Source organism: Sciurus vulgaris (assembly GCF_902686455.1).
Source record: "Sciurus vulgaris genome assembly, chromosome: 8".
Classification (NCBI taxonomy): Eukaryota; Metazoa; Chordata; class Mammalia; order Rodentia; family Sciuridae; genus Sciurus; species Sciurus vulgaris.
In genome coordinates, this window is record NC_136468.1 from 80237605 (window position 1) to 80256387 (window position 18783).

General features: G+C 36.4%; 1 protein-coding gene across 21 annotated transcripts in view; it reads left to right on the forward strand.

Annotated features, from left to right (window-relative positions):
• The window catches only part of HDAC9 (histone deacetylase 9), a 926898-nt gene that overhangs the window by 169518 nt on the left and 738597 nt on the right, over nucleotides 1–18783 (forward strand). For 2 of the 21 annotated variants that reach the window (XM_079152291.1, XM_079152286.1), the window contains exon 1: nucleotides 10828–13330. The exons of the other annotated variants lie outside the window; for them this stretch is intronic. Coding sequence is in view for 1 of the 2 variants with exons in the window: in XM_079152286.1 (XP_079008412.1) it covers nucleotides 13315–13330 (16 nt within the window). In the remaining variant the exon portion in view is untranslated. Of the gene's footprint in view, nucleotides 1–10827; nucleotides 13331–18783 lie in introns of those variants that run through there. 21 annotated transcript variants of the gene reach the window in all.

Sequence of the window (18783 nt, forward strand, 5' to 3'; positions counted from 1 at the left end):
AGATATACAGGTGATTAATAAATATATGAAAAAGTGTTCAACGTCTCTAGAGAAATGCAAATTAAAACAACTCTAAGATTTCATCTTGCCCCAATTATAATGGCTATTATTAAGAACACAAGCAATAATAGGTATTGGCGTGGATGTGGGGAAAAAGGCACACTTTTACATTGCTGGTGGAGTTGCAAATTGGTGCAGCCACTCTGGAAAGTAGTATGGAGATTCCTCAGAAAACTTGTAACAAACCCACCTTTTGACCCAGTTATCTCACTCCTCGGTTTATACCCAAAGGACTTAAAATTAGCATACTACAGTAACGCAGCCACTTCAATGTTTATAGCAGTTCAATTCACAATAGCTAGAATGTGGAACCAACCTAGATGCCCTTCAACAGATGAATGGATAAAGAAATTGTGGTTTATAATATATATATATATATATATATACACACACACATATATACACACACAATGGAATATTATTCAGCCATAAAGAAGAATAATACTATGGCATTTGCAGATAAGTGGATGAAATTGGAGAATATCATGCTAAGTGAAATAAACCAATCCCAAAAAACCAAGGTCCAAAAATTTTCCCTGATAAGTGGATGATGATATATAATGGGAGTGGAGAAGTAGGGGGTGAGAGAATTTTAGATTATGTAGAGGCAAATGAAAGGGAGGAGGGGGCAGGGGTATGAAAGATGGTGGAATGAGACAGACATCATTACCCTATGTACATGTATGATTGTACACAAATGGTATGAATCTACATCATGTACAGCCATAGAAACAAAAAGTTGTACCCCATTTGGGTATAATAAACCAAATGCAGTCTGTTAAAAAAAAACAAAAACAAAAACGGCCTACTGTACTCCCATTCCATGTTATATGCATCACCCACTTGTCATTTGCCTTGGCTTTGTGTATACTCTTTGTCTACCTTCCATGCTAGAATATAAGTCCTGAAATACTCAGGATCTTTGTGTCTCATTTGCAAGTGTATCTGCAGCACCTTGAAAGAGTACAGGGGTGGTAAAGTCTCAGAAATATATATTGAACAAGTAAATGAATGAATATACAGTTGTTCATTAGGTTATTCTGTCTATAATGTAACAATTTAAGAAAGGAATTCAGTTAGGAAATAAATCATAGTCCAGTGGTTGACACTAAAAATAATGAAGTATATAGTTATATAAATGTATAAGATTTCATGTTTTTATATTAAAGTTTGACTCCATCTTTTATCTTTAGAAAGCTAGAAATGGAAGTCACAATATATCAGATATGTGTATTTAGCAGGTAGCTCATACAAAGGAGGATGGGCAAAGAGGAACTCACCCAAGTGCAGGTGTGGACCTTGACTCCATGTTTCTTTACACCACTTTTTATTTTTATTTATTTATTTATTTGGGGGCCACTGGGGATTGAACTCAGGGGACTTGACCAATGAGTCACATCCCCAGCCCTATTTTGTATTTTATTTAGAAACAGGATCTTACCGAGTTGCTTAGCACCTTGCTTTTGCTGAGGCTGGCTTTGAACTTGAGATCTTCCTGCCTCAGCCTCCCAAGCCGCTGGGCTTACAGGCATGTGCCATCACGTGTGGCCTTTTACCCCACCTTTTAAACTTTTACATGGGTCTTTAGCAAAACTCAAAATCCTCTCACTTTCTATTGAAATTATTTTAAATTTCTTGGCTAATGCATTCACCTCATATCAGCTTCTTTGATATTATTGTAACACATCTTTCTATAATTATTTTTTAAGTGTGGCACTTGAGTTTTCAGGAATGTTCTGAGCTGTGATTGATCATTGTACATGCATTTTGAGTAGGGACATCTGTCTCTGTAGCATATTGTATCTCCTGATATGCCATTTCTCAGCTTGACAGAGCACCTCTAGAGGGCATAGGTTTTAATAAGAATCTGTGATTTTTTTTTCTTCCATAGAAAATGAGCAGCATTGTATTTTATAATGAAATAATGAATAGTTGGAATGACAGGTTATCCAATTTGCTTTTTTTCATGAGTCAAATATAAAAATAAAGAAAATGCTTATTCATTTTAGACTTTATAATATTTCTTCCACAACATTTTAGGTGGAGAATATTTACTAAATTTGCATGGATTCATAGTTGACAGTGACCAAAGTGACTTCATGTATTTTTGCCCCCAATTTTTCTTTTCATATCCTTATTTTTATGCCCTAATTTTCTCTTCCATGCTATTATCTGAGCAACATTTCCTCCAATTTCAAAACATGCTGTAGTTTTTTTATAAAAAAAAGAATAGTTTTGTTTGGACTCTACCCTGAAGGAGGTCCCAGTTGGGTGTGAGAAGCAAACAAAAATGCCTTCATAAGGTTGTGAGGTGTGCACTCAGTGGGAGTGCCAGTCTGTGGCACAGGGGAAGCAGTGACAACTCTGCTCGGATGGTGGACACTGGGCAAGTGGGCAAGTTATCAGTGAAGATAACTGATCCAAGTCTAAAGGAAATGCCAGTTTGGGGGCAGGGGTGTGTGAGGGGGTGAAAGGACAAGTGGGGAGCAGCAAGTGCAAGTGAGTAAGAGCTAAAGGTCGGACCTGTTGGAAGTGGGGTTACTGCACCCGTAGCAGGTATGAGGGGAAATGGCTGAGAAGGCTGGAGGAGTAGAACTTCCCTTAGCGAGGTCACACTCCTTTCTTTGGTTGTGATTCTTTCTTCCTGGCCCTAGTTCTTCTTCTGCACCCAACCACAGATCCTTTCTTAATGCAACTAGTTCGCAGAAATCCTTTCCACACCTGTCATTTGCTTTTTTCTGCATAGGACATTTGTACCTTCACATATCTAGCCACATCCTATAAACAGGCAAGGACGCCATCTTGAACTTTTGTAGAAATCTCTTTGTCCTTTGAACTCTTTTCATCATTACTTAACCTGCTCTTTCCCATTTCTGGATATTTTGGTAAATTTTCAGGGCAGTTCAAAATCATATGCCACTCCTGCTTTCAGTCGCAGGAAATTGGCCTCTCATTTTAGAATCTCATGATCTGTGAAATGGGTATTCAGTTACTTAAACACACTTCAGGAGATGAGCTTCAGGTCCAGAATCTTTGCCTAAACAGTTCAAAGGTTTTATTTTTTCACATTTAGCAGTGACTAAGAAAATAAATAAATAAAGAGTAACAACCTTTGAATGAGCTGCTTTATTAAAATAATGGAGCAACTTGGTAGAGGAAGAACTCCCTGGGAAGAGGTTAAATAATATAAATAACTCTGCTGAGAGTGCAACAAAGTTCTTTATTGTGCTGTTGCCACAGCAGCACCAATAATTCAAAACAAGGAAATGGAGTCTCATGTTTAATATAATACAGACTTTTCCCTAGAACTTCTGTGGTCTAGCGTTTTTTCAGGGATCGGCATGTTTATCTACATATGTCTAAATTTAGACATGCCTTTTATGTAACATGGTAAAAGAAGTACTTAAAATTCTATAAGATGCAGTTATTTCTTCAACATTTTTTTTTTGTTCTAAATTGACTTTAAAACATCAGGAATTTTCCATGCTAAAACAAATGCCCCAGGACATTGTGAATATGTGCATATGAAGAAACATAATCTTTTATGCATTTCACATCTGATTTTAAAAGGTCACTTTGAAAGGTATGAAGAGATGTTTAGTAATTCAAGAAAGAAAAATGGTTTTTTTTTCCCCGATTGAGCATTTAACCCCGTAACAGAGAGCTGTCTCTTCTGTGAAAGCAGGGTCTCTATTCTTAAAGTCAGAATCTGAAAACTCAGAAACATGGATGTGTAAGTTTAGGGGGTTTAAAGTCAACCTTAGTCACTTCAGTAATAAATTTGAATTATTTTGAAAGCCAATCTCAGGTATAAAAATGCATAAAAATTCAATGTATCATTATTCAACAAAGCACAACCAAAAAATACACAATAAATGCTTATTTACAAATAAATGTTTAAATGTAGCAAACTACTTTTTATTAAATATACTTGACACAACACAGCCCAGACTTCATTTAGACTTAGATTTTTTTTTTTTTTTTTTTGCCCCTTTGTTGGTTACTTTATCTCACTGCCAGCCTATTTTTTACACCACCAGTGTTAATAAGGGTAAAGCTTAGAGTAAATAATGTTGGCAATTCCGATGGTTATAAAGTAAGAGTAAATGAAATGATTAGGGAAATATTCATATTCTCATCTGTTCCCCAGTTACTTCACAATAAAGATGATGTGTAGTACTGGTCAAAATGTTTACCCAGTATGTATGTGCATTTATATTTACCCATTTAATAGGGATAATTATTTCCTGGAAGTTAGTTTTACAAAGCTCTAATTATGTACTCTGTATAAACTGGTTAAATATTATTTTTTCATGAAAATTTTATTAAGGAATTATAGCTCCATTGTTCACTAATCCCTCTGTCTGGTTTTGAAAGGGGAATTCTGAGTGTTGAAAGGGGAATTCTTAGAGATTTAAGAAAATAACTGTGAATTAGCCTTAAAAATGATTGAAAAGTTAAAAAGCAAATTAAAAGGAAGTGAAAATGAATTCACCCATTCAGCAAATATTTGTTAGGGACCTACTTCTGTCAGTTATGTTTCTTGGCTCTGGAAACGGAGTATTCAAGAACATAAGATAAGCTCATGGAATTTATGTATAATATATAGTTAAAGTGGGAATTTGGATAATAAAACAAGTGAGATCTTCTAATATTATTATGACTCCTCTTTCCACTTGATTATTTATACAGGTACTAGCTCCTCAAGAGCAAATAAAAAATTTTTATTAGGTACCCTTATCTCTCTTTCTTTACCCAGTTATCTTCTAATTTCTCCAAAGGAGTAATTTTTTTTTTTTTTTTTTTTTTTTTTTTTTTTTTTTTTGGTGCTGGGAATTGAACCCAGGAACACTTACCCACTGAGCCACATCCCCAGCCCTTTTAAAAATATTTTATCAGAGACAAGGTTTCACTGAATTGCTTAGTTGCTGAAGCTAGCTTTGAACTTGTGATCCTCTGGCCTAAACCTCCCAAGCAGCTGGGATAACAGGTGTGTACAACTGCGCCCAGCTAAAGGAGTAAATCTTTAAAAAAATTAAATGGACCACGCATGGCACTGTGAGAGAGTCAGGGTTATCCACTCCAGGCCAATGTGTTATTCAGCTCTTCCAATCTCTACCTTCCTGATCCTGTGCTCTGGGAGGGTGTTCCTGAGAAAGACCAAGTGTGAGGATAGGAAGCTTTCTGTATGATGGCCTTACTTTATTTTTATTATTGAGCATCAAAACAGTTCTTTGACTCCTCTTCATAGATTTTTCTCAAGGAGAGGAAAATATTGCATGAGCTTTGTAGTCAATCTTCCTGGTCATACCTACTGTGCTTCATAGACACTGCTTTTCTAGGTACTCTCTTTAAGAGAGAGAGGTGGACGGAGGATTACATGACTTGTACTCTTCACATGATCAAAATTAAGGACCTGGTGAAGAATTTCAGGAAACCACTTCCTTAATTGATTCTCTTTTCAAGTAAAATGTATTTCAAAGTATAATAGCCCTAAGATTTGACTCCAAAGCTTCAGTGTAGATGAGGAATTCTTCTGGCTGAACTATATAGCAAATGCTCAATTACCTTAGCTTCTATTGAACCATATTCTAAACACCTTCCTTTGTAACCATCACCTTGTGCAGAAGTCTATATTTTTAGCCTTTAAGCAGAGCTCAAGCACTGTATTTAGACATCTGACTTGAAGACTAAAATTTGCTCAGTGAGCAGAACAAATGTTCAGAAAATAACATTTCAAGGTTAGAGTTAGTGTCCTGAATAAAATTCCTTTTCTTCTTTTCTCCCTATTGAATATAGCATAAATAGTGTACCCTGACTGGCTTTCAAGATTAAAAATCAGAGAATAACAGTGAACTTGGAGAGGGAAGAGGGAGTAATTAAAAAGTGAAGGGGCTTCTGTCGAACAATTGTTTGCTTGAAACTAAGTACATGTATTATTCCTGATTCAATAGGATTATGGATCTTAAAAGGATTTTTAAAAACTATATAGTAAAGCTTTTAGAAAAAGGGCCAAAACGAACTCTTAGCTACTGTGAAACACACACACACACACACACACACACACAATCATCATGTGTCCTTCTTAGTATAAGAACACTATTTAAATATTGTTTGTTATTAGTTTTAATGATTGTATTTATCAGTGTTTGATCATTTACAATATGCTAGCAACTGTGCAAAGGCTTTTTATATAATCAAACTTATTTAATGTTCACAGCAAGTCTATGGAATAAGTATCATAAGCTCCATTTTATAAGTGAGAAAATAGAAACCAGAGAATTTTATAACATTCCTGAAACTATATAACTATTAAGTGGTAGTCTACTATAGATATTTCTCAGGAAAATCCCCAAATGGTACCCAAGACACCTTAGTGTTGAGAAATGAAAACAATTATCTCACCCCTTTCCCGCAGCAAAATGAGGACATAGAAAGAACATCACTGTTTGAATTCAAGTCCTGCTTCATGTCACTAGCTGTAAAATTGGAGCAATTTATGCCATGTTCATTATTTAAGTGCTACTGTGTGAATAGGAAAATATCTGGAAGGTGCCAAATTTTTAACAATGACTTCTTTTGTAGTATAGATTATGAGGCAGTTTTTACTTTTGTTCATATATAGTTTTTGTATTACTTGATTTTATAATCATATATTACTTGTACAATAATTAAAACGTTTTCTTTAAAGTCAAAAGCAATAATTTAGGTTGTTTGTAAATTTAAGACTACCACAGGTGAGGTATTTGGATTCTAAAATAAACATCTTTGTATAGTATTAGACATTAGCTTTGTAATCAGTTCTGTACCTCTGTTTACTAAATATGAAACCTTGGTCAATGTACCTAATCTTTGGGTAAAGAAATGTTTTAGTCAACTTTTTTGTAGCTGTGACCAAAAGACCTGACAAGACCAATGTAGATAAGGCAAAGTTTATTTTGGCTCACAGTTTCAAAGGTTCAGTCCTTGGTTGGTTGACTCCTTTGTGCTGGACTGCAGGTAAGGTGGAACATCATGGCACAGGGCAAGAGGGAGGAAGCCACTCAGGACATGTCACCCAGGAAGCAGAGAGCTCTGCTCACCAGGAACAGAATATAAACCCCACAGTCACATCCCTGGTGATCTACTTCTTCCAGCCACACTCTGCCTAGTTAATTGGATTAATCCACTGATTAGGTTAAAGCCTTCATAATCTAATCATATCACCTTTGAACATTCTTGCATTGTCTCACATATGATATGGGAGCATCTCATGTCTCATATCTCACTTATGAAGAGACTGCTTCATTTGTAAAATAGGCGTATGAAAAACAACCTCAGGGTTGTTCTGATATTTAAACAAGTTAAAGTTTGTCAAGTTTTGGGTATTATGGGGAGTAATGGTAAATTTCTTTCACCTTCATTTAAATTCATTATTCACTGATACTGTTTACTGTTGTTCTGACTAAAACTTTTCGTATTCGCTTGCTGTAAATTGGATGTGACTTTTAGTGCTCTGTTTTTAAAATTATAAAAATATGTGAAAGTATTGAAAAAGATGACCAGTTGACAATATAGTTCACATTAACATGAAGTTGATTTCACACTAAATCTTCTGGGTTCCCAGGCAGGCATCTTTTTATCAAGGAGAAAAATAGTAGTCCACAAAGTGAAAGTAAAAATAAAATCTCTGAAGCCAAAGGACATACTTTTTACATTTTGGGCTTTTCTTTTGATCTGTTTCATATTGAATGTGTGGGAAAATTTCATGTGTGAAATATGAGGGTATGAATGACATGTACATGTTTTTGTTTCAAGATTTGTATCATTAGGCATACATATTTTTGTATCTTTTCCTTTACTTAACGTTGTATTATGAACATTTTTAGTGTCAGTGAGTATTTTCTAGGTCATCCTGTGTAGAAGTTTGTATGATAATCCATCATATAATTATGTCATAATTTTTTTATTATTCCTCTTTTATTAGGCATATAGACTACTGGCAGTTGTTCAATGACATTTTGAATTAAAACATTGTGATGAACTTTCACTTATATAAATTATCATTCACATCTTTGATTGCTTTCTTTAGAAATGATTTCTAGAAATAGAATCACTCAGAGAGTGTGAACTGTTTTAGATATTCTTGATAAACTGACAGTTTCCCCCTCCCAGAAAAGGTGTACCAATTTACACTCCTACTTTTCACATCATTTGCTTGCCATCAGCATCTTTAGCATCAATTGATGGGCATAAATGTTAATAATTTGCATTTCTTTGATTACCAGTGAAGTTGAATATTGTGTGTTTACTGGGGAATACATACACATACACATATGCACAGGCATATGTGGAATGCTCTTTCTTTTCAGCAAGTATTTATAGATATTGTATGCCATTCACTGTATTTTTTAAATCTGAATATATGTCAATAAGCTAACTCTTGGCTAAAGATAATCACCTTTGTAGTAAGTTCAGTCAAATGCATAAAGCATTTTAAAAAGTCTAATTTGGGGATGCTTTCCTAAGAAAAATGTACCACATGATGCTAATGCTTATGAGATTTTCGTATCTCCTTTTATGCAGGGCAATTGGTAATTTTGTTGTTTACCCTGGGTTCCCCAACAGTGTTGAACCAGCAACTCTCAAACCTGCCAACATCTGCTTTTGTAATCAAAATTGAAAGATACAACCAAAAGGAAAGATTTAATTCACAAACTGCATAATCTTCTGATTCTGCAGAATTGAAATGAATAAACTTGAAAACATATTTAAGACTCAAGCTGTAGTCAGCATATAACTTAAGACAGGAAAAAGGGGTGAATTTCCTTTCAAAATAACCACCATGCATAACTGTACTCCATGAGAGAAAAAAGGCAGTATCTGCAAAACTTACATCATCTTTTCTACACCAATTACCATGGTTCTAAAAGTATCTCTCTGTATGATCTGGTGGTACATATTTACAAATTGCAAAAAAAATCAATCATAATTATAGGATTTGAAGTGTATGTAGCTGTGTATATTAAAAGGCCTTATTATATGGGATTTTTTAAGATGTAAACTTATGTTTCAGGATGTCAGATTTGGTACCTAGGATGGTCAACTTTGAGACATTTCTAATCAAATGTTTCTAATTTGGTGGAAAATAAGTTTTTATAGGAATAAAATGTGGTCCAAGATGCAGCAGAATGAAGGATAAGATTGGAAAATAAGGGAGGTTTTATAAAGTATTTTCAAAGTGTTAGAGGAAGTTAATAAAATAATTTTATTGAGTTAAACATGACTCAGCTTCTAATACTAATTTTGTAAATAGGAAAATGTAGTTAAATTACCAAAGCACCTTCATTTTAAAGGTTAATTTTATTATTATTATTTACCTCATGGGGATTTTTTTTTTTTTTTGCCTTTTTAAAACCCTAGCTCTTTTTCAACCAATTCACAATTATTTGACTGCTTTCTATGACATACACTCAGATCTGCCTATGTGGGCTCTGGATACCTAATATAAGGAACAAAAAAGTGCTTTATGTATTTGTAACATAAGGTAATGAATCTTATTACTTGGGCACATCTTTCTTTTAATTTGGAGACAGTTAAACTTTTATGTCCGGTCTTTAGTGCTTGAGATGGTGTGACTAAATATTTGAGAGGAATTTCATTTGTTCATTTTAACTGTGGTCCTTTCTAAATGTATTTAGAGCATACCACAGCTAACTTCTCTTTGTTTTAAATTATAATATACTTTCTCTTATTTCTTTATTAACATAAAACCTCGTATGTTCATTTTTGAAAAAATTAGAATATACTAAAGAGTACAAAGAAAAATGAAAAAATGATATGTTGGAGTTTTCCTATAAATCTACTGATCGTAACTCTGGAATGCATCCTACTTAATTCATATATAATTGTTTTTTAAAAATGAGAACAAACTGGGCGCCATGCCATACACCTGTAATTCTAGCAGCTTGGGAGGTAGCTAAGAGGAGAATCATGAGTTCAAAGCTAGCCTCAGCAAAAGTGAGGCACTAAGCAACCCAATGAGATCCTGTCTCTAAATAAAATACAAAATAGGGCTGGGGATGTGGCTCAGTGGTCTAGTGCCCCTGAGTTCAATCCCCAGTACTCTGTCCCCCAAAATGAGATCAAAATGCTTGGTCACCTGTGTGTTACACTGAATACAATATCTTTGACATTACATATTTTATAACTGTCAATAAACACATTTTTGATTATATCTAGGACAGAGATCATGTCAGCCTGAAGATAAATTTTGTAGTCTGAAGAGTGTTTGTAATCTTTTCAAAGAGATTTCACATAAAAGTCCAGAAGTCCATTTTCTCTTGAAAGATAGTAAGTTTGGCAATTCTGGGCCTCATAATCCTGCTTGGCCACAGTTGGTGGGAGCTGCCAACATTAACTGGGGCACGTGCCCTATATTCATCACAGTCCTTCCCTAAACTGTGCTCTTGATGTCCCAGCCTGTTCTCAAAGCCAGAAGAATTTGCAAAGGCAGCGATTTGTCTAGAGTAGTGGTTTTCAATGAGCTATACTGATTCTTTATAAATCCTTGGAAATTCTTCATGCCACAGCACTTAGAGGGTGCTACTGGCCTTTAGTGGGCTGGGGTCAGGGATGCAGGGGTCCTGTAAGATGAGGAGCAGTTCTGTACCTGGAAGAATTTTTCTTGTTTCCTGCATTTTCAAATATATTTTGGGACCTTCATATAGGTAAAACACTGGTTTATAATTATTTGAGTCTATAAACAAAATCTGTTGCATGTACAAAAACTATTTTATTTCAAAGTTAAGTGTACATTGAATTTCTTTAACTACAACTACTGTAAAATTGCAGTTAAGACTGTTCTTTGTTTTTTTATTTGAAGGTTTGCTATGCATTGTTCACTGTTTGGATAACCATACCACTGATACCAGTGTGGCCCATGGTGCTTGCGTAACACATACAACACAGCCCTGTCTGCATTTCCAGCTCCCTTTTTCAGTACAGGAGAAAGAAGGTTGATGGCTCCTTTAAAGTCTTTTATGAATAAGGAATAATCCTCAGATCCTATGAGAGAATGTTAATTATTCTTCATTTTTTTTTTTTTTTACGTTTATAGTTTGTAATTTGCCTTAGCCTGTTATCTGGATTTCAGTTAATCTTATTTTCTTTTTATTTTTTCATGTGCCTGCAAGTCTGCTTTATTTTTTTTTTTAATTCTACTACTAGGTTTTATCCTAATGTCCACTCAACTACTAACCTTCCAGTCTTTAACTTTCTACCCTTCTTCCAAGGACTGTCTTCTTATTTATTTCTCGTCAGTTCCAATTTACTCATTGGTAGTAGAGAGAGCACCAGAGGACTTCTTAAATGTGTACATACCAGTGTCTGGAAGCACTTTATTGACTTTCAGAAATATACTTTATAGCAGTCAGGTGTATAATCTGTGAGTTTCATTTTTTAAAAGGTACATGAAAGAAGCCTGACAAAACACTTGTTTCAAAAGTGGGGCTTAGTGATGGGACGCTTGATGCTGTAGGTGAGCATCAGAGGCAGGTGTAAGTGATAAGAAGCTTTCAGCCTTCTGGAAAGACATCACATAGAATAACCTCTGACTGAATTGGGAGGATGATGAAGGGCCCTTAGGATTTCTGAAAGGGCAAGCAGGCCTGTACAAGCCGGGAAGGAAGACTTCCAGAAAATGCTGAAGAGGTGCTTGAGGCCACAGCTTGGGGGGTGTGGAGAGTTGGGAGGTGACCACAGTCCTCTTCTTCAAACCTTTTTAATTTTTCCTTCCCTTCTTTCTTCTTTAGAGCTTTGTCTTTTCCTCTTCCTTCCCTGAAGATGCAAAGCCACAGATAAAAGAGAGAGTAACTAAAGCCACAGGTTATGATTGTAAAGTATTGGTTTGGGGACCTTGTTTTCACCTTGAACACAAATGTAAAGACCTGGAGGGTTGAAATGATGCCTTTGTTCCTCTTCAGGAGAAATAATTGGTGGGATCGCAGAGGAAAACATTGCTTATATTTCACTTTGTTATAGGACATTTTCTTAAATCTAATTAGAAAACATTTATACAGGTGGAAAATAAATGCAATAACTCTGCTCAGAGTTATTCTTTTTTTTCTTTCCCTTGTTTCATTAGGCGAGTAACACTGAGTTGGGGAATACTAAGAAGGGAAGAAGGGAGGGTGACAGTTGAGAACTGCTGGTTTCCTTAGCCTGTCCCAGCTTACTAAATTTAACTCTTTTTGTGAAACCATTGCTACATGTGAATATAATATAAAGTGTCAGAAATTCTCTGAAGGGACATTTTCTCAACCAATCAAAAGCAAGGGTTAATGAGCCTTGGAGATGATTTGGTTTTCATACATTCTTTTTTTCTAATTCCATAATCCTTAGATATGGTGGGAAATGTACTTCAAAGTAAGTACTCCAGATTTAATTCAAATGCCACCCATTTAAGTAGCTCAGAAAACTGCCTGATCTAGGGTTCTGGGGTGACAGTGTTTTATATATGTTGCAATCTTTCAGGGTTGGATCAAAACATCAAAAGCTTTTTATTTCATTAAAATCTGTCTCCAGCTCTGTATTTCTTCTCTTGTTGCAGGCTTTACATCTAGGACACAGTTCACAGCTTCTTCAGGGAATGTTTAATTTTTTCTCATCCAAAGGCACATATTTGTTACTTTGGCCTGTATTTTAATTACCAAGCTCCAGAGGAAAAGAGTGGTCTGAGCCAGGGCCCAAAGTTGTGGAAGTTTCTATATCCGGTAAACTGGCTGCATTCCAGGGCAGAATAATTTATCAACAAATGAAACACCAGACACTTCCCACACGTCCTCTGATTGCATTAAAAAATCACTCCCTTTCCCACCCAAATTGAGTTTGCTTAGAGTATGAAGCCAACAGGCGTTCTCTCTCTTCCTCCTCCTCATTTTGTTGCATGGCTGGTTTCTGTAGCCTATTAGACGTCTTATTAATAGTAAGATGTTCATTCATTAACTATCTCTTGCCTACGAGCCAGATACAGTTGCTCTCTCTGCCCCTTGTTATGCTGTCTTTATAAAGTCATGCCATTGCAGGGAAATGAGCTGGAAAACTGATTTTGTGTCTGTAGCATCAGGTACTATTTAACCAGTGGGAGGGACTGATAAAATTAGCAAGTTGACTAACCACTTCCCTTCCTTGTGGCTCTTTAATATAACGGATACAGAAAAGTTCAGAAGGACTGGGCTAGTTTTCGAAACCACAGCACACTTTGGTAAAGAGGGAATGCACAACAGAACGGGTGAGTTTCTTTCTTTTAAGTTTTTAAGAGAACTGTGAAAAGGAAATTGGCGTGGACAGTTTTAAGTTTGACTTTGCAAATAGTCTTTAATAATTTGTGGGCTGTGGAAAGATAAACCTGCTTCGGGAAGGGAGACAAAAGCTTTTCCAAGCAGCAGCAGCGGCAGCAACAACAGAAACAAAAATTAGAGCGAGCAAGGAATTCACCTCTGGTAATATCTTTACTGTTCCTGATAGGGAAGATGAAAATATTTTGAAAATATTCTTACTAGCATTAGCACTGTTTCTGGTTAATGAGTTCCTGTACTATTAGTTCTTGAAATTTAGTTGTGTCGACAGAGGCACTGTCTATGGAACTTCAGTGTCTCTCTGGATCCTGAACAACTAAAGGTCTTCAGTTATCTTCATCTTTATCATTGCAATTTTTATTGCTTTTAACTTTTTGATAATGTAAAATTTCAAACACAAACCAAAAGAGAGTGAGTAGCTCCCCATGCATCCAATACACCATTTCCAGAGTCAGGAGCTGAGTCCCTGACTGTGTGTTTCTTCCACATCTCTATGCTGTGCGCCTCCTTCACTCTTGTTGAATTGCAATATTTTGAAATGTGCCCATTGTGAACAGTAAATGAAAGCAGCCTATAAGCCCCTAAAGGATCACATCAGCTTAGTAATTTAAGTTTTAGAGAAATATTATTACAAAAAATTCAATTATGAATCACAGAAAGCAAGACTAAGTTTCCAAGGGTTGGTTTTCCAGTGGGGGATAGGATTTAAGATCATGAAATCTGGAGCCAGACTGATTGAGGTCATGTTCTCAGTCTGTTGTGATACAGTGTCCCTTGAGGAAGTTTCTTAACCTTTTTATGCCTTGGTTTCCTCACCTGAAATTGAAGTTAGTAATACTGACCTCCTGAGGTGAGTGCAGGTAAAGACTTCAAAAATGGCTAGGAACAGAGTGCTGTCTGTATGTTGGCCCCACAGCTGTTGGCTGACAGGATTAGGTGATGTTAGTGTTGAGATCTGTGCAAACAGAAAGCCAAACATTGTGTCTGAACACACTTGGTTGTCTCCTGACCATTACTTTTCTCCTAACTCTTGGATGATATAAGGCTGGGAAAAGTCTCCATTGAGAGTGTTTTTGTGTCCTGGGCCCTGGAAAACTCGCCACTCTTGCTCTTTACCCCAGCTCTGAATTAATTCTCTCTGAAAATGAACAGTGTCCCAGCTTGGAGGAGTAGAGGTAGTAGAGGCTTGGTGAGGCTCAGAGCAAGGAGTAGCACATCTGAGGGAGGAGCCCCCATCAGGGCCCCTGTGATCCTGTGAGGAGGTGTGTTGTGGCTGGCATGGGCAGCTCTGGTGGGAAACTGTACCCCCTTCCAGCTCTTATCCTGCCCACTCTGAGGTGGAGGTCTCCAGGCTGCCTGGGCTTTCTTTCAGGGCTGCAAGCTGCTCAGATAACTTTTTCCATTAGTAATGAGAATGGGGAAATTCTGAGTTTGGCAAGAAATGAGGAGGTGAGTGTCTTCCCTAGTCCATTCCTTTTCTGTATCATTAATCAAATGGTAATGGCTGCCATGTGCCTGATAGTGCACGGGTGGTTTTCTTATTTAATCATCCAATTTCCCTGTGTGATAATTATTGTTAATATCTTCATTTTATACATAAGGAAATTGAGGCACAGAGAGTTTAAGCAACTTGCCCAGCTAATAAGAGACAGGCAGGATTTTGTTCCAAGTCTGTCTGTCTGTCTTAACAACTTCTTAGAGTGTTCACCTGAAAGAAATAGATTTATTTAAACAAGTGCAATCAAGATGCATCCATGATTTTGCTCTTAGTCTTTCAGAAGGTGAAAGTTACCCCTGTTCCTTAAGCAAATTGTATGGGAAAGCTTTTGTCTAGCACAAGTTTTCCCACATTGAATTTTCATAATGCCTAATTATAAGCTAGAAATTTGTTATAAATCTTGACAAATACAGATATGGGTGGGGGTGGAGTTACCACTGTAATGAAGTAAGTATTGAGCTGAGAGGGTAAAAAGAGAAATGCTCTTTCAGTAAATTAACCATGCCTCAGTGGTGGATTTTGTTTTTTAGGCCATTTGTCTTTCTTGAGTTTTTGTGGAGGATGGGTGAAATTCATCTAAGTCAATTTTCAAGAACACATAGTGCTGTTGTAAAACAAATGATAAACACCGATGCACTGCAGAAATAAAAATTGGCTGAATCTTCTGGGAGGTGCTGAAGAGAACTGGGACATGCACAGTCAGACATTTTAGAAACCTGAAATTGACTTTCAGTACTTTTTCTTTTAGATTACGGTATAACTGCAAAAATAGAACTGAATGTGTGAATGAAGGAAGAGGTTAATTTCACAACTTTGGAGAATTGTTTCCCCCTCCAACAGAGCAATGGTGTTTTTAAAATGCTTTCCTTTTACTGAAAGGGACACTATCTGGAATTTGGACCTGAAAATGCAAAACAGATATAAAATGATTGACTTGTAGATGATTGATATCATCTACAGTCTTTCATTTTTACCTTGTTTTCCCTTCAGTGTCTACAGTATTTATGTCATCTTGATAGAATTAGCCAAGCTTTCTGTACCTATAAAAACACTGAATGAGATTTGAAAACATGTTTTCTTTTCTTTTTTTTTTTTTTCTTTTTTTTTTTTTTGCAGAGAAGGAAAGGGATAAAGGGAGTTGGAGCTGCTGGTGGAAGAGGGAGTGAAGTGGGAAGAGTCGTTGTTCTAAAGCATCCTTGAAGCCTTAGACATTAGAGAAGGCAGAGGCTCTTTAATACTGGCAACTACAGACTGTTTTCCAGAAGTGTTCCATCATATTTTTCTTTTTTCCCCTCTTTCTTTCTCTCTGTAATGTCTATCTCATAAGACTATATCATTCACAGCTCAAAAAGTAAGGGTCAGAGTTGGGAACTTCTGATCTGTCTGTGGTTACAGACTGGTTCAGAAGTGCCATTTAGCTCACCACTGCCCACTTCTTTGTGCACCAGTGTAATTTCTGATGGTCACCCACTGGGTTACTGAGTATCAGTGCCTCACATTTCCAAATCCTCATTTTCTAACTTGATCGTTAGCATTTTTTAATGTTTTCGTGTCACTATTGTTTGTAGATTAAATGTCTTAGTAAAACATTTAATAAACTTTAAAACGTAGCAGCCACTTTGAGGAAGAATACCTGCCAGTATGGTTGAAACAAGTAAAAAAAGAGAAGGCTTACCTGAAGGTATTGGCAGAGTCCAGATTGTTCAGGGCCTAGTAGGTCATGCTAGGGAGCTGCAAATTGTTCAAGTGCAATAAAAAGTGATTCCAAGGTTTTTGCAGGAAGTTGCATGATCTGAGTAACATTTTTAAATTAGTTGCAGATGGAGGATAGATTAATGAGTACAAGAGTAAACACATGGAAACAGGTTAGAAACTATGGCCTAGTCCAGAAATGATGGTAACCTCACCTGCATAGTGGCCTTAGGGATAAAGACTGTAGACAGAGTGAGAAATTTTGCACAATAAATAGAACTTTATAAAGAACTGCATGTGAAAGTGAGAGTGCAGAAAGTGTCAGTTTTGATCTTGTGTGAGCAGCTGAGTCTCAGGAGATGGCACTTATGAAGACGGGCACATTGGAAGGAGAGCAAGCTTACACATCTCAGATGAAATGCTTTTGGAACATTCAAGGACATATGTCAAGTAGGCAGCTGATGACACGTAAGTGTGGTATGTGAAGCTGTGATGTGATCATGCAGGGAGATGTATGACGTGAAAACAGCTCACCAGGGGGAATTCCATACTCAACCATGGGGAATTCTGAAATGTAGAAGATAGGTAGAGGTGAAGGATCTAGTACAGGAGGCAGATAAGTGATCACCAGAGGAAAGTTGTGATATTTTTAGGAAAATGTAAGATGGTAGCGTATTCAGGAGGAAGGATTGGTAATCTATGTTGAATGCTGAAGAACTAAGAAATTATAAAAAAAATCATGGAATTGGAATTGGTAATATAGAGTTCATAGATATAAAATAAGTAGGCAAAAATGCTATTTCTTTAAAATTGTATCACATTTTGACATCTCAACTAATCAGTTTTACTACTGACTAAATGAAGACAAGAAGACTAGTAAAGGCCATGTTATTTTCTCAAGTGGCAATATATTTATTTCTGTTTTCATGAAACTGTATAGTGTTAAGGAAAACAAGAATACACTAATTGTGCTGGTTTAAATATATTTCCCTTTAAGTGTAAAATGCTTGATCCACTCACTTTCTTCATATGTGTATTTCCAATGTCAAGGACAGCAGGTGCAGTTATTCTCAACTGGAGACAGCTTTGTCCCTAGGACACATTTGGCAATGTCTGTGGATAGTTTTGATTGTCACTACTGGGGTACCAGGGATGTCACTGAATGGGAAAAGACCTGGGCTGCTGCTGCACATCCTACAATGCACAAGACAACTTCACACAATAGTTACTTGGCCCAAAATGTTCACAGTGCTAAGGCTGAGAAATTCTGACTCATCTGCTCAGTGCTCAACATAGGGCCATGTTGGTGGTAGATTGTTAGCAAAGCTCTTCTGTTAAAAGCTCTAGAATGGATTTTCTATAGAATGGATTGCCAAGGGGGAAAGGGGACAAATAAACTCAATGTCTCAATAGGCAGTGGCACCAAAAGAAAGGAGTGGACTTCCTTGTGACTGTCTATAACTAACGCTAAAGGAGGAGCCTAACATGAAGATGTGACACTGTTTTAAGCACGGTGGTAGAATGGAGGATTTATTGGCAGAAGATGCACATGCGCTCAGTGCTCAGCATAAGGCCTGGTCAGTGGTAGGTTGTCACGAGAGCTTTTCTGTGGAAGGGTGGGGATCTCCTACTGTCTTTTTCATGATCTGCCTACAGGTTTTATCTTTGGTTTTGGCTTTCAGGTGGCGTTTTTTTTTTTTATTATAACAATTAAAGAATACAAGTAACTTGCATTTGTGTGAAGTACCTCTGCAGAGCTGATTTTCAACAGAATTCATCTATACGTTTATAAACAGAGGACAGTGCTCCACCCTATGGATGTTAGACTTCTTGTATCAGAAACCTTTATGTATGGTTTATTCCTAGGCTAAAGTATTTGTTAGGGAAGTTTCAGTATTAAAAAAATAATTTTAAAATTTATTAGATTCATTTTCTTAAAACCTGTAAGGACCTCCCTCTTTAAAAAATAACATTTTTGCTTTATTATAAAATCATATTTCTAATGTTAAGTGTGCATGTTTGCATAACTATAACTCCTTGATGCTCACAACCAAGGTAGAATATTAAATTTAACCATAATCAATAAAGTCTCGTGTGAATTTCCTCCCCTATTTGGTTTATTGTTTCTTTCATTTGCATTAAAATTCTACTACACATATATGTATTCCCCAAACAAGGTTTGAAATTAGAGTTTTT